The sequence below is a fragment of the Asparagus officinalis genome, chromosome 5, assembly GCF_001876935.1.
Source record: "Asparagus officinalis chromosome 5, Aspof.V1, whole genome shotgun sequence".
NCBI classification, from domain to species: Eukaryota; Viridiplantae; Streptophyta; class Magnoliopsida; order Asparagales; family Asparagaceae; genus Asparagus; species Asparagus officinalis.
This window is the reverse complement of record NC_033798.1, coordinates 95,374,901-95,393,193: the sequence shown is the minus strand read 5'-3', so window position 1 is coordinate 95,393,193 and position 18,293 is coordinate 95,374,901. Positions and strand designations below refer to the sequence as shown.

General features: G+C 31.9%; 1 protein-coding gene across 1 annotated transcript; it reads left to right on the top strand.

The window, feature by feature from the left end:
• On the top strand, positions 2,897 to 14,284 carry LOC109840252 (protein FAM32A-like). Its single transcript, XM_020408822.1, has 3 exons — positions 2,897 to 3,027; positions 13,479 to 13,633; positions 13,720 to 14,284. Exons 2-3 carry the CDS (start codon positions 13,483 to 13,485, stop codon positions 13,989 to 13,991), a joined length of 423 nt encoding a protein of 140 aa, XP_020264411.1. The 5' UTR covers positions 2,897 to 3,027; positions 13,479 to 13,482; the 3' UTR covers positions 13,992 to 14,284.

Here is an 18,293-nt window from a genome sequence, read left to right as displayed (position 1 = left end):
CTTTCGGTGAACCTTGCTCAAATATCTTCATCAGCAAACCTCGCCTAAACATCTTCAGCAGGGAACATTGCCCAAATGTCGTCATCAACGAACTTCGCCCAAACATCTTCCGCAACAAACTTCGCCCAAACATCTTCAGCAATGAACTTCGCCCAAACATCTTTGGCGAGCTTCGCCCAAATGTCCTTGGCGAGCTTCGCCAAGTCAGCGAACCTTGTCTAATAGTCGTTCGAGGGCTATTTTTAAGGGATAACCGCCCCCCCACTATCTCCTATTTTAATAGCCACTTAATCTATAATTAAATGCCAACTCTCTCTCTCTCTCTTGCCTATAAAAGGAAGGGAGATCATTCATTTTTCATCATCATTGAAGAAGATCTACAGATTTAGACACATGCATAGAGAGATCTAGTATCGCACTTGTGATTCTATTGAGTAGAAGTGCTAAGAGAAGACTGAGCTATCTTCCTCATCAATGAACTCTCATCAACAGCAAAAGATTCGTCGTCTTAGTCGGTGCGTCAACAGAGTACAAAATCAATGTTCTATCGGCACATAGAAAAGAAATCTAGGAAATATAATTTTTTTCTTTGTTTTACACTCTTTTTATTGTAATCTGAGTTAATTGAAATTTAAAAAGACCCAAAACATTCATCATAGATAAATTAGCTTGCAATTAAACACAAATCCAAAGGAAACAATCGGGATGTTTGACCACGTGCATGTGCAACCAAACTAGTTTACATAGAAAATAGAGAGTTCTAGTCTCTTAAAATTGTCCAAGTTTAAAACTAGAACTATGTGGCAAAAAGCTAGAGCTTTGTTATTTGCTTTTTTATTTTTCATATTTTAATTTTCTATCCTTTTCAAACCACATCTCTTACCCTTCTATTTAACATTATTTTCATTTTTGTTAAATATTAGAATTGTATAATTAATTAATTTAAAAATTATAAAATTTATGTCTTGTTAAAAAATTAATTAAAATTGAGAGATGATGGAAAAGATGTCTAGCAGATCAAAAAATAAAGAGAAAAAAGGAAAATTTTGTTTTTAAAGATTTGTATTACAATAATAATTCTAAAAAAATTTAAAAATTATAAACATTGTTATAAATAGCGGTAAATAGCCCCACAATAGCGGTGCTAATAACATTAGCGGTCCCTTCCCGCGACGCTATCGCCCGCTACGCTATCGCGCAATAGCGATGACATATTGCGGAATATGTCTGTTCGCAAAAGCGGCCAATAGTGTGTCATAACGGTAAATAGTGAGCGATTGCATTCGACATTTGCTTTTCGACTGCTATTTAAAAGTGGTTTGAGGCTTATTTTTTTAAAATTAAACTCAACCCTTGACCATTGCATTCCACCGTCTCCTGTAATTTTTAGCATACTCCCGCCACCTCTCATAGCCTCTGACACCTACATTGATACTTCCTCTAACCTCCTTCACCGTGAGCTCCTCTTAGGACAGTCCTGTCATCGCTAAGCTCTTCTGCTCGAAGACGACGACTTTTTGACTCATCCAGTCATCTTCGATATTACGTGATGGTTATATGTCTATTTCATGTTTATGATCTCTTTAAATCATCCAATATGTACTTTTAGATTTCTTAGATTTTTCTTTAATTTTTTTAGCATTTATATATATCTAAATTAGACCGCTATTTGACTTTATACTTTTTACTGTTATTTTGCCTCAATAGCCCGAAATAGCCTTAGCGATGCCTCACCGCTATGCGGCGCTATCCGCTATCAATAACCTTGAATATAAATTATTATTATGATAATATCTTATAGTCTATCCAATATTTCTTCAAGATTAGTTAATACCAAAGTAAATAATTATTATTAATAATAGTAAATTTCAAAATATATAAATAGTAGTCTTATGATCTAAATGCATAACTTATATGCTTCTCAATTATTGCAAATTGTCCCTAATTATATTCAAAATTGTCTCACTAGAGTATCCTGTTTCAAAATATTATTCTCAATTATTCCACTAAAATATTTCATTTCAAAAAATTATCACATACTAAAAACTGTTCCACTACTAACAAAAAATATTCCAATTGGATAACATCCCCTCACTACATTTAATGTTGCTCCTAGCTTATTGGATATAATTTTGAACAACAAGAGATCCTAGTTTAAAATTCAAACCTCATTTAAGATTTTTTTAAAAAAAAAACTTACTATCCTTGCATATAAACTTAAAAGAATATACGTTATATCCAAATTTACAAATGCATCCAACAAGTACACAACTTAGATTTATATATTACCTCCGAGAGAAAGAAAAAAACTTACATTTTGTACGAGGTTTACTTTTAGAAGCCAATTAAAAAAACATAATTATACATAAACCAACTTTATTTTCAATGTATATGTAAACTATCTTTAGAGTGGTTTTTGTTCCAATGAACTAACTCCCGGTCAAAAAATTTACTGAAATCCAAAAATATTTTTAAAAAAATCCACATTCAAGACACGTGACTCACTTTGTTAATATTTAAGTTTAATTAGTATATAAATTACATACACTAAAAATGCAAAAAATTAAGTTTATTTTTAGCTTTTTTAGTAAAATCTGACTCATAATGGTAACAGTTGGTTGAACGGAACAAAAACACATTTTAAAAATGGTTTATTTACATACAAATTAAGAATGAACCCTATTTTTAATGTGGTTTAAGTACCTTTTATATGCTCATGCATTCCCACTGCCCTGTACCGTGGAGGTTTAATTTCGGACTTAAAAGAAATTAAAAACTTTGATTATTTATTTATTTATTTATCTTGGGGTTTAAACCTTATTAACTGAACAAGTACATTCCTACACGGGTTCGGGTAGCTTTAGGTTGTAACAGGCCCGTTGACCCGATTGCTTAGGATTTTAATTCCGAATCGAAGCTAAACCTAGCTCCTCAAGCGTTCCCCAGCTCACCATCGCCAACACCGGCGCCGGCGACTACTGCAACGGCACCGGGAAAATTAGGCTAAAGCATCGACGCCTTGGAGAGGTATTTTATTCTATTTTTCTTTTTTGGCCTTGTAGACTTTTGAATAATAGAATTTTATATTTTTATTGAGATGGTCTGGGTTGAATTCGGTGCATAAAATCTTTTCCGCGGTAGATTCGTCATGAAATCATACGAAAGCTTACTGGTATCTTATAAAGATGGGTCTATATATGTTCAATCAATCAGATTCGTACAGTTCGCATAAGTTAATTTAAGTTTTTTTTTAAAAATTAAGTTCACAAATCTGTAAAATCAAACTATAGAGCCAATAAGATGAGTTTTTCTAACCCCTGGAATAGACATTGTCCTGACTTGCCATAGGTTCTTGACCCAGACTCATGCATCAAATTGTCTACAGGTAAAATTTGGTGTGTTTTCATGGAGCCTTAGATAAATGTGCACGTACATATACAAGTACACATGGTTCCTTTAATAAAGATCTTCCTTAGATAAATTAAAACGTTGAGATGAACGATGAACGATCACCACAAGGAGATAGGATAAGGATAGGTGTATTCATGAAGAGGTAGACATAGGACTCTGTTTGAGGATAATGTGAGGGTGGACAAATTTTTTGGGCATCAATTAGAAGAAGTACTGAAGTAGAATTGTAGTTAATGAAGAACTCACTGGATTCGTGTTGAATCCATCATCTCAAGCGTTAAGAAGCATAATCGAAGTCATGATGAGTTCTTTTATCCAGTTATAAGCAGGGATAGATTCATGAATTCTTGGAAGTGGTGTCACTATGTAATTAATAATTAATAAATTTATAATTTTCTTTGATTAGTTAAATTTTTTTCTCGATGTTAGTCCCTTGAATATTCCATATTTCAAATTAGACCCTCAACTAAATGAAATAGCTATAGGTCCCTTAGCTTTTAAGTTATTTTGAAATTAGTCCATCACATCATTGAAATTACTATTAGGTCTCCCAATTCTTAAGTTAGTTCGAAATTAGTTTCTCTAACCAAGAGCAGATGTAGCAATTTGTCCCTCAAATCATCAAAATTTTCATTAGATTTCCTAAGGCTCATAAATTGTTTCAAACACTTTAATTAATTAATTTACTATTGATTTGAGGGACAAATTTTAAGTATAACTTAAGATTTTGGGGACTTGAGAGAAATTTTAAAGATTTGGGGGACTAATTTCAATATAACTGAATAATTGGGAGACCTAATAGCAATTCCTATGATCTGAGGGACTAATTTCAAAATATGAAAAAAGATTTAAGGGACTAATATTGAGAAAATACTAAACACTATGGATTCTTAGTGGGGGTCATAAGTTTGGTAATGGAGTGGGCTTTTTAGATGGGTGACTTTTAAGTAGCGCGGGGGTTGGATGGAAACTTGGGTCAAGATCTCTTAGTTGTTTTAATGGCGTCACAAATTTGCTTGTGTGATGACAATTTTAGATTATGTGGTGTGCGGCCCTAGTTTTATCTTGGCAAAATGGGGTCACTTGACCATACTTTGCCTAAAGTGGATCCGCCAATGGTTATAGGAGGACGCAAGTTGCTTGTCTATATATAGCGTCAATATATGCAATAGTTAGATATGATTTGCATACGCGGTAAAGTGTTTGAAATTTGAAATTGTGATCTGTAGTTTAATGAACCTAAGTAAGTATCATTATTTTGAAATGTGACCACTGGATATATGGCCCTTCACCGCAATCAAAAACATAATATTCCACTTGTGGTGGTGAGACATTTTGGCTTTATCTGGTATCCCATGGCACAAACACAAATTTTCTGTTATGAACTCATCAGAACGACACACAGAAAAATCTAAAATATATGCATGATGTGTCCTTAAATGTGCATGTCTGACATGTGCTTAGCACGACTTGGCTTCAAGATAGAAGTTTAGCTTGTATCTCATCTACAAAAATGCAAAGCGCATACTGTTATAGGAGAAATTTCCTTGATGGCAGTAAAACCTCCACTATCCATTTCCTATTGGGTGATTAACATCTTTCATTTTGATGTCCATTTCTTACAGCCACCAAAGATCCTATAAAATTTCATATTATTTGAACTTGCGACTAGTGATTACGATGATAGATTTTGATGATATAAACTATTTCATATTATTTGATGATTAACATCTTTCATTTTGATGTCCATTTGTTACAGCCACCAAAGATCCTACATTAACTGTTTGGTTGGTTTAAAAAAAAGAAAATTTATTATGGGAAACCTATTTTCTATAGTATGCTCTTTTCTTTTGTTTGGTTCACCTCCTAAAAGTAAGAAAAGAAGAGATGAGATGAGTCGTCATCATCTTATTGGTGAATGTGACATAAATTTAAAGAAACCCATTTCATGATTTTTTAAAGGAAATGGACGAAAGACAAGTTTTAGTGATATACTTATCCTATTTCTTTTTCTTTGATTCTAAAAAATCAACCAAACAACCCCTTAACATATCAATGCGTTAGGACATCTGATACACGGGTATGAATTTTGGGTTGCCGTACGTGTACCTGACCGGTTTCGGTTACGGGTACGCTCCCGATACACGTGGGACACGATTGTTCCAGTTTCTGTCTCAATTGACCAGGAAAGAAATAAAAAAATTAGGTTCTTTTCTTATCGGGCTTTAACAAACGGTTCATTTTTAACCTGTTAACCCAATACCCGCATATTACAATTTAGGATAATGACATCTATATCCTAGTTTCTCTCAAAACGCTCGCCTTTCTCTTGTAACTAGATTTTATGCACGTGCAATGCACGTGGTTAAATACCGTGATTAGTTATTTTTGGTTTATTTTCTTACTAAAATTTGTTCCTCGGTTACTCTTTGATAATTTTTGCTCACTTTGATTAAGTATTTTTGGTTTATTTTCTTACTAAAATTTGTTCCTCGATTACACTTTGATTATTTATTTATTTAAAGTTTGTTTGAATATGCTACACCCAGTTTAAATTTTTATGTTAATAGTTGAGTTGTTAGGAGATAAATATAATTTAAAGCCAATTTAAATTTTTATTTCATTTGGATCGGCGTGAAACCAAGCTTGATTTGAGGAAGTATAGTGTTATGAAAGTGAAAACATTTGAAAAAATAACATTATAAAAGGAATATGAATAATAAAACTAACGAGCCAAGATGATTGATTTAAAGTGGGCTAAAATGACAGAAAATAGTTAATAAAAAAATCATAAACTGAAGATTAATGATAACTCTAGTACACTTTTATATGATAAAAGCATCCACATATGCATATGAAAACACTAAAATTAGTTTATGAAAATCGCTTCTAAAGATTCCAAATTTTACTAAAAAAAATAAAACTATTCTATAACAATTCACAAAACTTTATCTTTTGTTGTTTCTATTTTATTTTTTATTGAGTCGAGATCAATCCTTCTTCATCTTTATCTTTTTCCTGGGCAATTCTAGTTTATTTTTTATTGAGTCGAGATCAATCCTTCTTCATCTTTATCTTTTTCCTGGGCAATTCTAGAGTAGTGTTTTCATCGTCTACATTGAGATCAATCCTTCTTCATCTTTATCTTTTTCCTGGGCAATTCTAGAGTAGTGTTTTCATCGTCTACATTAATTATGATATGAGACTGGCCGGAGCATGATATCTTTCCTTGAGCTCATTCATCTTTTGACTTCTCATCTAAATTCACAAAGAAGTTGAATATATTTTTTATGTTCAACACAAACTTTTGACAATACAGACTTTGATTTTTTCCTATTTCAATAAGAATAAATGTTAATTTCATATACATGATTTTTTTATGCTTTTAATTTATTACTTAAATAAGGTTGGGAGTTCTTTTTTTGTCTACAATGAATTTTTCTGTTGTACATTCAATAAGAATTTTTGTTGTGTTATAGTGTTACATTTGCTCTGTGTCATTTTCCATAAGGATATGAACTAAATACATTATATTTTTCATAGTCAATTTGCTTTAGATTATAATATTAATATTTTGATATATTTATTTTATGAAGAAGGGATATCACTTAACCTTGATACTACATCATCGACGATTTTATAACATTTATCATCTGGACACTTATTATTAACATCTCTATCCATTTTCTTGTTGCAACCTTTGCAAACATAGAACCACTGCTCAACTCTATGATAAATGATATTTAACGTTGCCTTAAATGTGCAATAGTGTGTCTGTATATTGATAAATTATTCTTAGGTATAATTGTATGAATTTTATAGCATGTTTTCTAAGATCATATCTCTTTCGAATGTTATAATGATTGTATATATTAGTAATTTGAATTTCTGCTGCATTTATAACGATTCTTAATAGAGATGCTTTTGTCTTGACAACTTACTCTAAAAGAGTGCTGCATATTAGCTTTAAAATGTAATATTTTTTCTTTACGGTGTTATATGGATGTTTGCTTGGTTTACTAACTATTCTCTTATTTCTTCAGTAAGTTGTATCTTTGGATTGATATATATTATTGACGTAATTTACGATGACATGCATATCTCCTCTATAAAATTAAGACAGATATAAGATGAATTTTATATTTAGTGGGCTTTAATAAGAATTTTAGTAATAAAATATACTACCTTCATATTTAGAGATCTTGAATTCTAATAGTGCTATTACATTATTATATTTGATCGTGTCTTTAAGAATTGATCATTCGTTAGTAGTCATACCCCTAAATAAAGTCACAAGCAGGGTCGTGATACTATATAAGAAAAAGAAAAAGGGTGATTTTATATTTTTTGTTTACGCAGAGTCATGACATAGTAATTTTTTTATCTTCCATGAAGAAACTCCATTTGAAGTAAAAATCACTTGATTCTTTTGAATGATATCTCTAAATTTTTTAATAGTGCTCCATATATATATCTTGAAATTTTTTTACACTATAAATACTATTACCATTAGAGATCAATATTTATAAATTATAATCAATTAATGTTAAATCATTATTATTATAGTCTTATTAATTTTTTGTAATTTAGTCTTCTATCAATTAATGATACTTATATTTTTTGCTGCTCTAACATATTGGTAAAATTATATGCAGTTACTTTAATTTATACAATAACATTATTTTTAATCTATCATATAATTTTTAAAATTTTATTTTTTAACTGGATATTTTTAATATGTTATTATTACTATCTTTTTTACCAGTATCAACTTGACTATTTTCAGATTCTGAAAAGGGATAGTAAGCATTAAATTATAAGTTATATTTTATATATCTTAATGGAAGAATATGACATAATTACTCTTTTCTTTGCCAAGTTCTAAATTTTTAGCTTTCTATTTTGCGGAATTTTAAACTTTTGAGAGTATTTTGTCTAAATTTTAAAACGTTTTGCTTTTTTTATAATACTCCATGTAATAAACCGATACTACGGAGCTGTTTCATATTTTTTTATTAATCATATTTAAAATTTTTAGGTATAGATAGCTCATGGGGTATTAGGATAGGATATAAGTATGATTAAGATAGATTATAATATAAATTAGAAATTTAAAATAGTACAGAGTAACATTGACTATGGAAAGCTTTTCCCGAACTCGTACTTTTAAATGGAGTATGATATGATTTTTGTTTTTCTTAATTTTATTTTTCATAATTTTGAATGACTTTTGTCTCTTTAATTTGTTAGGTGGCTTTTGTAAAATATCTCATCTATATTATGTACATTTGTAGGTTTACGTTGTTCTTGGGTTCGACTTTTGGGGTAGATATTATTTGTCTCATTAATTTATTTAGTTTTTGCAAATACGCCTTTCATTTTGTAGATTTGTAAATTTAGCATTTAATAATTTTATTTAGATTTACATTTCAATTTAAACCATATATTTATCTTCATACTATGTATATCTAATAAGAATTCATCAATTTATCTAACTTACTCTTACTTAATTGAATAATATTTGAATTCAAAGGGTATTTTTGTCTACCGAAAGATTTTTTCGAACTCGTGCTTTTATAGGGAGTATGGAGTATATGATCTTTTAGAACTCCACTTCTTTCTCTGTCCTCCGATCTCTCGAAGCTCCTCACCTCTCCGCAGCCTCTCAAAGCCTATGATCTCGTCGTGGCTTGGTGCTAGAGAGAAGATTCAAGAAGATCAAGGGTAAGTTAAAACTTTTGAAGATTTAGGGTTTTTTTAGAGTTTTCTAATTAAATATTTAAATAAGTTTTTTCCGTTTTGTTTTTGTTCTTCATGGTTGCTTTTTTGTCATTTAAGTTTTGTTATTGTTAAAATATCAGAGTTAAAGTTTGTTTTCTTTATCAATTTCTTGGTTGTTAAGTACTTACTGTTAGTTTTTAGGGCTTGTTGTTGTTTTGATTTCAGTTAGATCTGAATTTTTTTAAAATCAATTTTTGTTAGATTTGAGCCTTACTTTTGGTTTTTCAGCCTTATTGTTTTGTATTCTGTGATTTTTTGAAGTTGATCAGCTAAGGTTTGTTATTTAACTGTTCATAGCATATAATCCTCAATGTAATCATTGATTATATTTTCTGGAAATTGATTACAGTCAAAGATTAAGATTGCATAATAGTTGATTACGTATGGTTATATTTCGTGTAAAATATCTGATTACAGTCAATTTAATCAATGACTGAAAGTCTGAAAGGAATATTTGATTACGTATGGTTATGCAAGACATAATAACTTGTAGTATTTTGGGGGAATATTTGTAGTTTTTTTGGGATACTAGTGGCAACATTTTGGGTATAGTTCCTCATTATGATCTGGGTTATTAATTCATCACCTGCAATGTGCACTTCGAGTTAGTTCCTCATTTATAATCTTGACGCTGAAAGAAATATAACAATAATTTTTTTCTCCTATTATAATATATATATTATATATATATATATATATATATACTATATAAATATATATATATATATATATATTATATATATATTATATATATATATATATATTATATATATATAAGCCCTTACAATTTACAGATTTGCCATATCCCGTACCCCTGCAACATAGGTTAGGACATATTCATCAACATGGATATCAGGATGGATGTACCAATCATGAAATCAAGAGATTGAGAGTAGACTAGCTGATTTTCATTAGAGGACATGTTCTCCTATGGCAACTGAGACGGATTACTTTCATATTTTAATATCTAACTCAATATTTAATTGGGAAAAATATAAGTTACCTTTGGTTCTAGGATCTGGAGGCAATTGAAGTTTTGCGTGAGGTATTTCGTTGCTACTTGGTGGCTGGACATTATCTCCACCAGGTGGCCAACTTGCGTTGGATGCATGCTAAGCATGATCATATCATTCTTGTATCATATGTTCTAAGTATTTTTTTTGTTTGTTGGTAAACCATGTCATGTTATGCTTTGCATCAGCTTGTTGATGTTTATACCTTCATCTCATATTGCTTTTTCTTAGCTTCGTTTACGTTAGTCTTCAATGTTATTCAATATTCATATCCATTCTCCTTGGTGAAGGTAGAATGCTACCATGGATGTTTTGCTGGTGTTGGGTTATATTTGATTATGTTATTTTACTTCATATAAGTTTGAATGGATATAAGGACATACCAATATGGACATGGTGGCTGGAGAATCTTGAAGCTAGGATACAAGAAAATAGGGATGCACCATCAAAGAGTACTATCCTTTTAAATTTGAAATTGTGGACAGTTAATGACAATAGGACCTTTTTTGTTTCGGATAGAATAACAATAGGACTTTTAATTTGATGTTATGGACAATTAAGTAACAGTAGGTCTAAATTGTTGATAACATTTGAAGTATTAAGACTATAACTAGAGAATGCATTGGTGTGCTACATTTTTTCCCTTTGATATGAAGACGTTAACCTGACTTCAGTTGAATTTGAACCCTTGACCTCTACATGCCTGCATGAAGATTCAACTTAATGGTATGGCAAAATAAGTATTCTTATCTATGTGATTTATGCAGTCACATCTGCATATGCGCCGGAAAGTTATGCGGAATAAAAACAGTAGTAGCAACCTCATCAAAATTTCTGTGAATGTATCATTATCATGCATGCATAGGACAAATTGTTTTAAAACAATCCAATTTGAAGATTTTCTTATAGAAATCGTCCATGTTTTTATTTAATTATTTATTTACCATTTTCAACCAATTTTTGCCATGTCAACCAAAAAATCGCTTGATTTCTGAAAATCTCATATCTACGTAGTTAACAACTTAATTACAAAACATATAGGAATGTCCGGTTAATTATTAGATCGGAAAAATACCTGGATTTTGTAAGAATAGAAATATCTGATTATTAGCTTTTTATTGTAGATAGTTATGATTTGATTAGATTGCCAACAAACTGATTACAATGGTAGTTTCTAATTATGTATAATTTGAGTTTGATTTTTAATTATAGATAGTTATGATTCGATAAGGATTGTTTTAATTATAGATTATTGTGAATTGATTGATTAGGATATATTTAATTAGGAAGATGTGATGTGTTTTTAACCACTTCAAATCTCATCTTCTCTAATTCCAAAGTGGAGTTCTTGCGGCAGTCACGGAACACGATTGCTGCTATCATTCGCCATAGTAAAGGGACGTGTCTCAAATTAAAACTAATCCTTAATCCAACCCTAAACCCAACTAGTAATGCTCTTGCGCAAATTAAACTCCTGATAATAGGTAAACAAAAGTAATTAAAAAAAGCAGAAATAAGTTATTTCTTCCATACTCATATGCACAATAATGGTAGAAAAGACCGGTTGCCAGTGAACCATCTAACCAATGAAATCAACTAAAGAAGGTAAAATTTTCTTTAATTGATAAATATGGTACAATGAAAATATATGAACAAGTAATTATTGGAATCCCATCTAAGAGGCCTAAATAAAAATAACTTCCAAAAATAAAGAGTTGGAAGAGGCCCAAAGCAAATTATAAAGGCCCAATAATAAATATGCATACAAAAATTACCAGGCCGTGGTTTGCACGGGCCTCAATACTAGTTAAAACTAACCCTTAATCCAACCCTAAACCCAACGATTCCCCAGTATTCGCGATTGTCCTTAGACTTTTTCCCAAAAGAGATACGTAATATCTAGTGATCGCATCTCTAATTAGTACATGATTAAATAGGTAACTGCCCGGGATTGGCTGACGTTGCCAAAGTTGGTTGAAAATGGTAATTAAATAAAAACATGGTCGATTTCTGTAGTTAAATCTTAAAATTGGATTATTTTAAAAATTTCTCCTAAAAAATATAACGGTTATTGAGTTTGACTTTGACATGATACCTACCCTGTTTAAATTGATGAGTTGTATACATTTTCCTCCCTCAATCCCTCCCAATATCCATCCCTCAACCCCTCCCCGTATCCCTCCCTCCCTCATTCTCTTCCCCCATCCCTCCCTCCATCCTTCATTCTAGTTTTCTACAAGTTTCTTATCCTAGATCCATTCCATGGTAATTAATAACTTTTTGTGACCATTGATATTTCTTAAGCAACTGACGTACGGTATGCATTCTAACTTGTCAGTCAATTTATATTCACTTTTATATTTTAAATGAGATTATTTCAATTTAATTTCTTGGTCTCATTTGCATATATGAAACGAATATATCTGTAATTGGTAATAGGGTTTTAGGAGCTACGAGTACCTGAGAATCTGTGGATATTGTTTGGTTGGATTCTCCCATGATGCACTAGTATCTCATTAGTGTAGATAAAACACTCGTAGATGCAGATGTTGCTGTTTTATTGAATTATTATTATTATTATTATTATTTAAAGTCCTCACAAGTCATCAAATAAACAAAAAAATGTTAAAAAAATACCATAAAGTTTCCTGTTTTGACAATTAATATCACAAGTTGTATTTTGGTACAAAAAATACCATAATGTTTCCAAAATTTGCACATGACTACCATCGATCATGCAAACGCGTAAAATTTCACCCGAATGTTCTCTCTGACACATACTAATTTTAGAGCTTTCTAACCATTAATAGTTATTAAAATTTTCATTAGAAATATCACAACTCTACTTTAGAGTAGAATTAATATAAGTTTCAAAAAGAAATCTGGTTGATGTAATAGGAAATTTAGCAAATATTATTAGTTAAAAGCTCTAAAATTAGCATGTAAGTATTGTAGAGAAACATTCATGTGAAAATTTCCACGTTTGTATGATCTATGTTAGTAACGTGCAAGTTTTGGAAACTTTGTGGTGTTTTATTGTACCAAAATTCCACTTGTGGTATTAATTGTCAAAATGGGAAACTTCATGGTATTTTTGTTTATCTAGCCAAAAAATTTGATGCAGAATGGAGAATGTATTCATCTTAAAGGAACCCATTCAGACCCTTATTAATTTCTTCTAGGAATTTTTTGACCTTTCTATAAATTAAGATGTAAGTCATATCAGTATGGGTTCTCATTCCCTATTTGAAAGAAAATTTCTTATTTTCTTAGATAAATGTCTACATTTGATAATGTTGTTGGCGGGAAGCTAAAGCTGAAAGGGAAGGCTTTGAACGTCAAGGCTGGTGGACTAAAGAAGAAAAAGAAAAACAAGCATCGCCATCATGATGATAGATCTGAAATCGAAAGAAATGAGCTTCAAGAGGGTTGTTACTATACTCAAATCTTTATCTAAACATAGCCACTGCAACCTGCTTGTCCGTATCTATAATGTCTTATTGGTTTTCTTCAGGGGGGAGCTCTGAACTACAAAGTGATCCAAGCAAAGACATCATAGAAGCTGACAACGACAAAGAAGAGGGAGATGAAGAAGGACAAACGCCAGCATATCATGAACATCTAACGCCAGCTGAGAGGCGCTATATTGAACAGAGGGAGAGGATAGACTCGAAAAGGCTGGCGAAGACAGCTAATAAATCTCACCGTGATCGGATTCAGGACTTTAATCAGTACTTGGCGAATATGAGCGAGCACTATGACATCCCCAAAGTTGGCCCTGGTTAATCTTAAACAAATTTGGTTTGCCTGCCACAAAAAATGGTGCGTTAAGTCTGTTTTCATGAAGAAACAAAGTGGCATGCTGTGACTCTGGGAAGTTCAGCTTAATCGATGGGTAAACTGTGTGGAAATTTTAGCTAAAGCTTGTTGCTCGTTCTGCTGTCTGGTGCTAATTGTGCTATATTCTATGTTTATACTTGTATTTGATGACTCAGTTCAGTTTCATGTAAACTTTATGCCCTGTTTTCTGCTCCCTCGTTTTAATCGTGCTATATATTTCTACTTTTTCAGTAACTAAATGCTATATGTTTACTTTTATGTTAGTATCTGAGTAGAGGCTAATGCTAGTTTAAAAGTGGAGATATGGAGATGATAAGAAATCCGGGAAGGATAATTCTGTCTAAATTACGCTCTTCAAACTATTCCTACTCCACTACACACAAAAGTTTGGGGTCATTTGTTTGATTATTATCAAAGTTGATGAGCCATCAATGACCCTACAATCTTGGGTGTTGTAGTTTCTTAATCTTTTAATCTTTATGTTCACAAGACTAACCTTTTAACGTTTAACAAATCTTTAGTATCAATCTTCTTTTGTTCTCAAACCTATGGTGTTTAAATTAACCTCCAAAGACATCAGTTTAAGAAATTGATCCTTAAATCATAAAGGGTGCTAGAAATTTGAAATATTGGATATAATTAACAGCAATTTGGAAAACCCTTTTCAGTCGCTTGATATGAATTCAGCTTAGATTGCGGGTTTCTTTTTTTCTTTTTCTTTTTCCTGCGAAATGCTTAGATCATGTTGTTTAACCAAGGAAAAAAAGGAAAAAAAAAAACAAAATCGATATATAATTCCAACAGTCAATTTCATCTTCAAAACAACATATGCACTCATCAGCAACATGGTAAGTACTATTTCAAATCATAAAGCTAAAAGCAAAGGACTGGCATGTTTACATTCCGGAGGATAACCTGCAAAGGACCCTTTTCATCCTCAACTAGAAATTTGATTCTTCAATTTCAATTAACCATAATTCTATGCTTACTTCACAAAAACATTTCAGCAGTTTGTGTCTTCAATGTCAATACATATCTAAGCAACTGCCACTAGAACGTTATCTGAAAAAACCAACAATCCAGATCATGTTGATAATGAAGAAATTTGAAGAAAAATACACAGAATACATTCCTTTGTCGATTAAATATATAGATATTTAGTCAGCAAAATTTACAAGTTCCTCGAGTGGTATATACATAATGTTGACCTGACATTGAACATAGAATAGGTAAGAAAGATGAGAAATTTCCTCTACTAGTAAAGAATCCGCCTCCCTCTCGCTTCCTTGCAAAAAATGTTCCAAGCATCATCCCTTGGACCCGAGAGAACAGATTGGAAGTACAATCAACTTGTTTACATACAATCTGCCTTTGTAACCAAAGAAGTTCTTTTTCAGATTTAATCTGTAAATTTTGTGACTTCTGAGCAATTGCTTTTCTCAGTATTGAACCCATATCTCTATCCTGCAAAATCTAACTAGAAGAAATTATTGCAGTCAGGAAAGAGTAACAACCTTCTGCAAAACATACTGGGAGCACAGAGAAAATTTCAGTACGAACCAGCGCCCCCTGGAACATTATCATATGAAGAGTCTAATTTCTAGTCTAATTTCTACACAACGGTTCGAGATCAAGGAAATATGAGGAAAGCAAGTTAGAAGTGTGAATCTGCCCAAATCCGGTCAGAACTTACAAACCCAACTAAAACCAATTTGGGTAAGATTTGGAATCCGGACTTCGAAGGCCTTTTGAGGATATTTTGAGAAATATTGAAAGATATTGGATGTCATCTAACTAGGCTTAGGAGTCCTAACCTAGTAGAAATGGAAGAGGAATGTTCCATCTATATAAAATAGACAGGAGCCGTTAATTGTAAGATAAACTGAAAATAAGACAAGTTTTGGCCTAAAAAGCATCTTTAGGAAAAGAATTCGAAAATAAAAAGAACCTAGCCTTGGAAAACATCTGCTACCATTGAAATAGTCTGTGTAGTGCGATCTGATATAAAGAAAACAAGAGAGAAGAGAGTGATACCTACTATATGCTCGCTAACATACCTAATTTAGTTCCTTGCTTGTGTATCATTCACAATCATGATGTTGCAGTGAAACACAAAATTAACTAGGTCAAATGAATACAGACTCAAAATAAATAGCCAAATACACTAAGATGAATTGTTCATAAATTTCAAAGTCCAACTACAAAACAAATATTGGACATGTACCTATGGCTCTTTATTACACAAAATTCGGCTCATAATGATGAAAAGAAGTCATTTGAAATATTATTATATTATTTTTCTCCAAAAAATAAATTAGGTAATAAATTAGTCAAGTACAGTAAATGCACAGTAGTTATCTTCCTGTGATTGTAATTTTTAACATACCAAGTCAATTTGAATATAGATGTGCAACTAAATATTCATGGACTGCACGACTTGCATCACCACAAGCGAAATAAACAAATGAAAGCAAATAAGTATCTGACAAAAGATACGAAATAGAGCAGACGACTTATTTCAACCCCATGATTCAAAACTTCTGCCAATTTAACGCAGCACCTTATACCCTCTCATTGTTTCCTTGCAACCAACTTGAAGTAGCAACAGGCTAATTGTGCATCAATGTCAATGATGAAAAAGAAGTCATTTGAAAATCATTGTTTGTATTCTGTTCTCTCAAAAAAACCTAGATTGGTAATAAATCAGTCAATTACAGTAAATGGACCTTAGCTATCTTTTTGTGTATAATATTTAATATTCCATGTCAATTTGAAATAAAGGAGCTAAACTAAACATTCATGAACTGCATGGCTTGCATCGCCAATCAATATGAAAAACAAAACAAAACAAAATATTGTCTGACAGATAATACAAAATAAGGCAAACAACTCCTTTTGCCCCCGTGATATGAAACTTCTGCCAATTTAATGTAGCACCTTCTACCTTCTCGCTTTTTCCTTGCAACCAACTTGAGGTAGCAAGGGGCTAATGGTGCATCAAATTTGACAATCTATACAAAATTTTAGTAAATAAACCCCATTTGTGGTGATTCCAAACAAAATTAATTGCATTCACGATGAAACTGTGAGTTCTCTCTTAACTATTCATTGCCATTGTTACAATTCTTTCAAAATTTTCATACCATTATAAAATCATTGGTCTTCATCAAAATATAAAGCTATTCCAATGGAGTGTAGAGGGAGCATAAGCCAAGAATCCAAGATAGACCATGAGGATGAGATCTTGCAATGATGCATCTATCAGGATTCTTCCAGATCAGCGTTACAAGTGTTTTGAGACTGCACTAGTTGTTATAAGCATTAGATCAACTGCATAGGCATAAACGCTCCTATAATCTGCTTGTCGAGAACAGAGCCATGATTCACAAATTCCAAACTTAGGGCCTCTATACAAAAATCACCTAGAATATTAAAAGTAAATCAAGCTGCATGTAAAGGACGAAGCACTATCTATGAATTAAGATCCAAGATTCTCAAACATGATTTGCTAAATCAAGCACCCCATGAAACCAGGAAAGCTAAAAGTTAATTGTATAGCAGCACAAAGGAACCAAAGCCCTCAATCGGCTTTGCTTGAAGCAAATAACCTGCATTAGACTCCCCAAAAAAAATGAAGACAAAAAACACGAATCTAGTCCGCTGACATAATTCAATTGGCTTTTAAGTAAATAACCTATTTGGACATAACGTAAGGCTTCTTTTTCTAACTTCAGAGAAGTTCAGGCCATGCTCACAATGACAGATCAGCAGCGACAGTAGGCAAGTTATGCATAGAGAAAGCAATAATAATTTTTAGTTCCTCTTATTTGTTGAGCAAGGCAGTACTACCTAATTTGACTAGCTTGGTAACCTTTTGAATGCAAGTGAGGCGCCGAAGCATCCTCCTTGTGTAGCCCATATCTAAGACTAATATAAAGTTTGAGGATTCTTATGTCCAATTGCTGGAAACCCAGTAACTTGGATTCTCAGCTTCATATCAACACTAAAATTAGGAATTTGATGATAAAAGGACTATTCTTAAATCTTAAGTTACTAATAACATAATACTGTTGGACAATGAATCTGCTCTTTCTTTTGCACCGAGCACCAAAACTTACAATTTCCACCGGAGGTCTTCTCAAATAAAGCCATACCCATCTCCACTGCAATTAAGGCTTGATGATACAAACAGTCCTCAAATTTGCGATAACAATAATCTCAATGTTATATATCCATACATCACATCAT

What these genes read in the sequence shown, in the direction of transcription:
- LOC109840252 (XM_020408822.1), top strand. Translation starts at nt 13,483, where the DNA reads ATGTCTACATTTGATAATGTTGTTGGCGGGAAGCTAAAGCTGAAAGGG. An exon ending in AAGAAATGAGCTTCAAGAGG is followed by an intron (nt 13,634 to 13,719) that starts GTTGTTACTATA and finishes GGTTTTCTTCAG; the next exon opens with GGGGGAGCTCTGAACTACAA.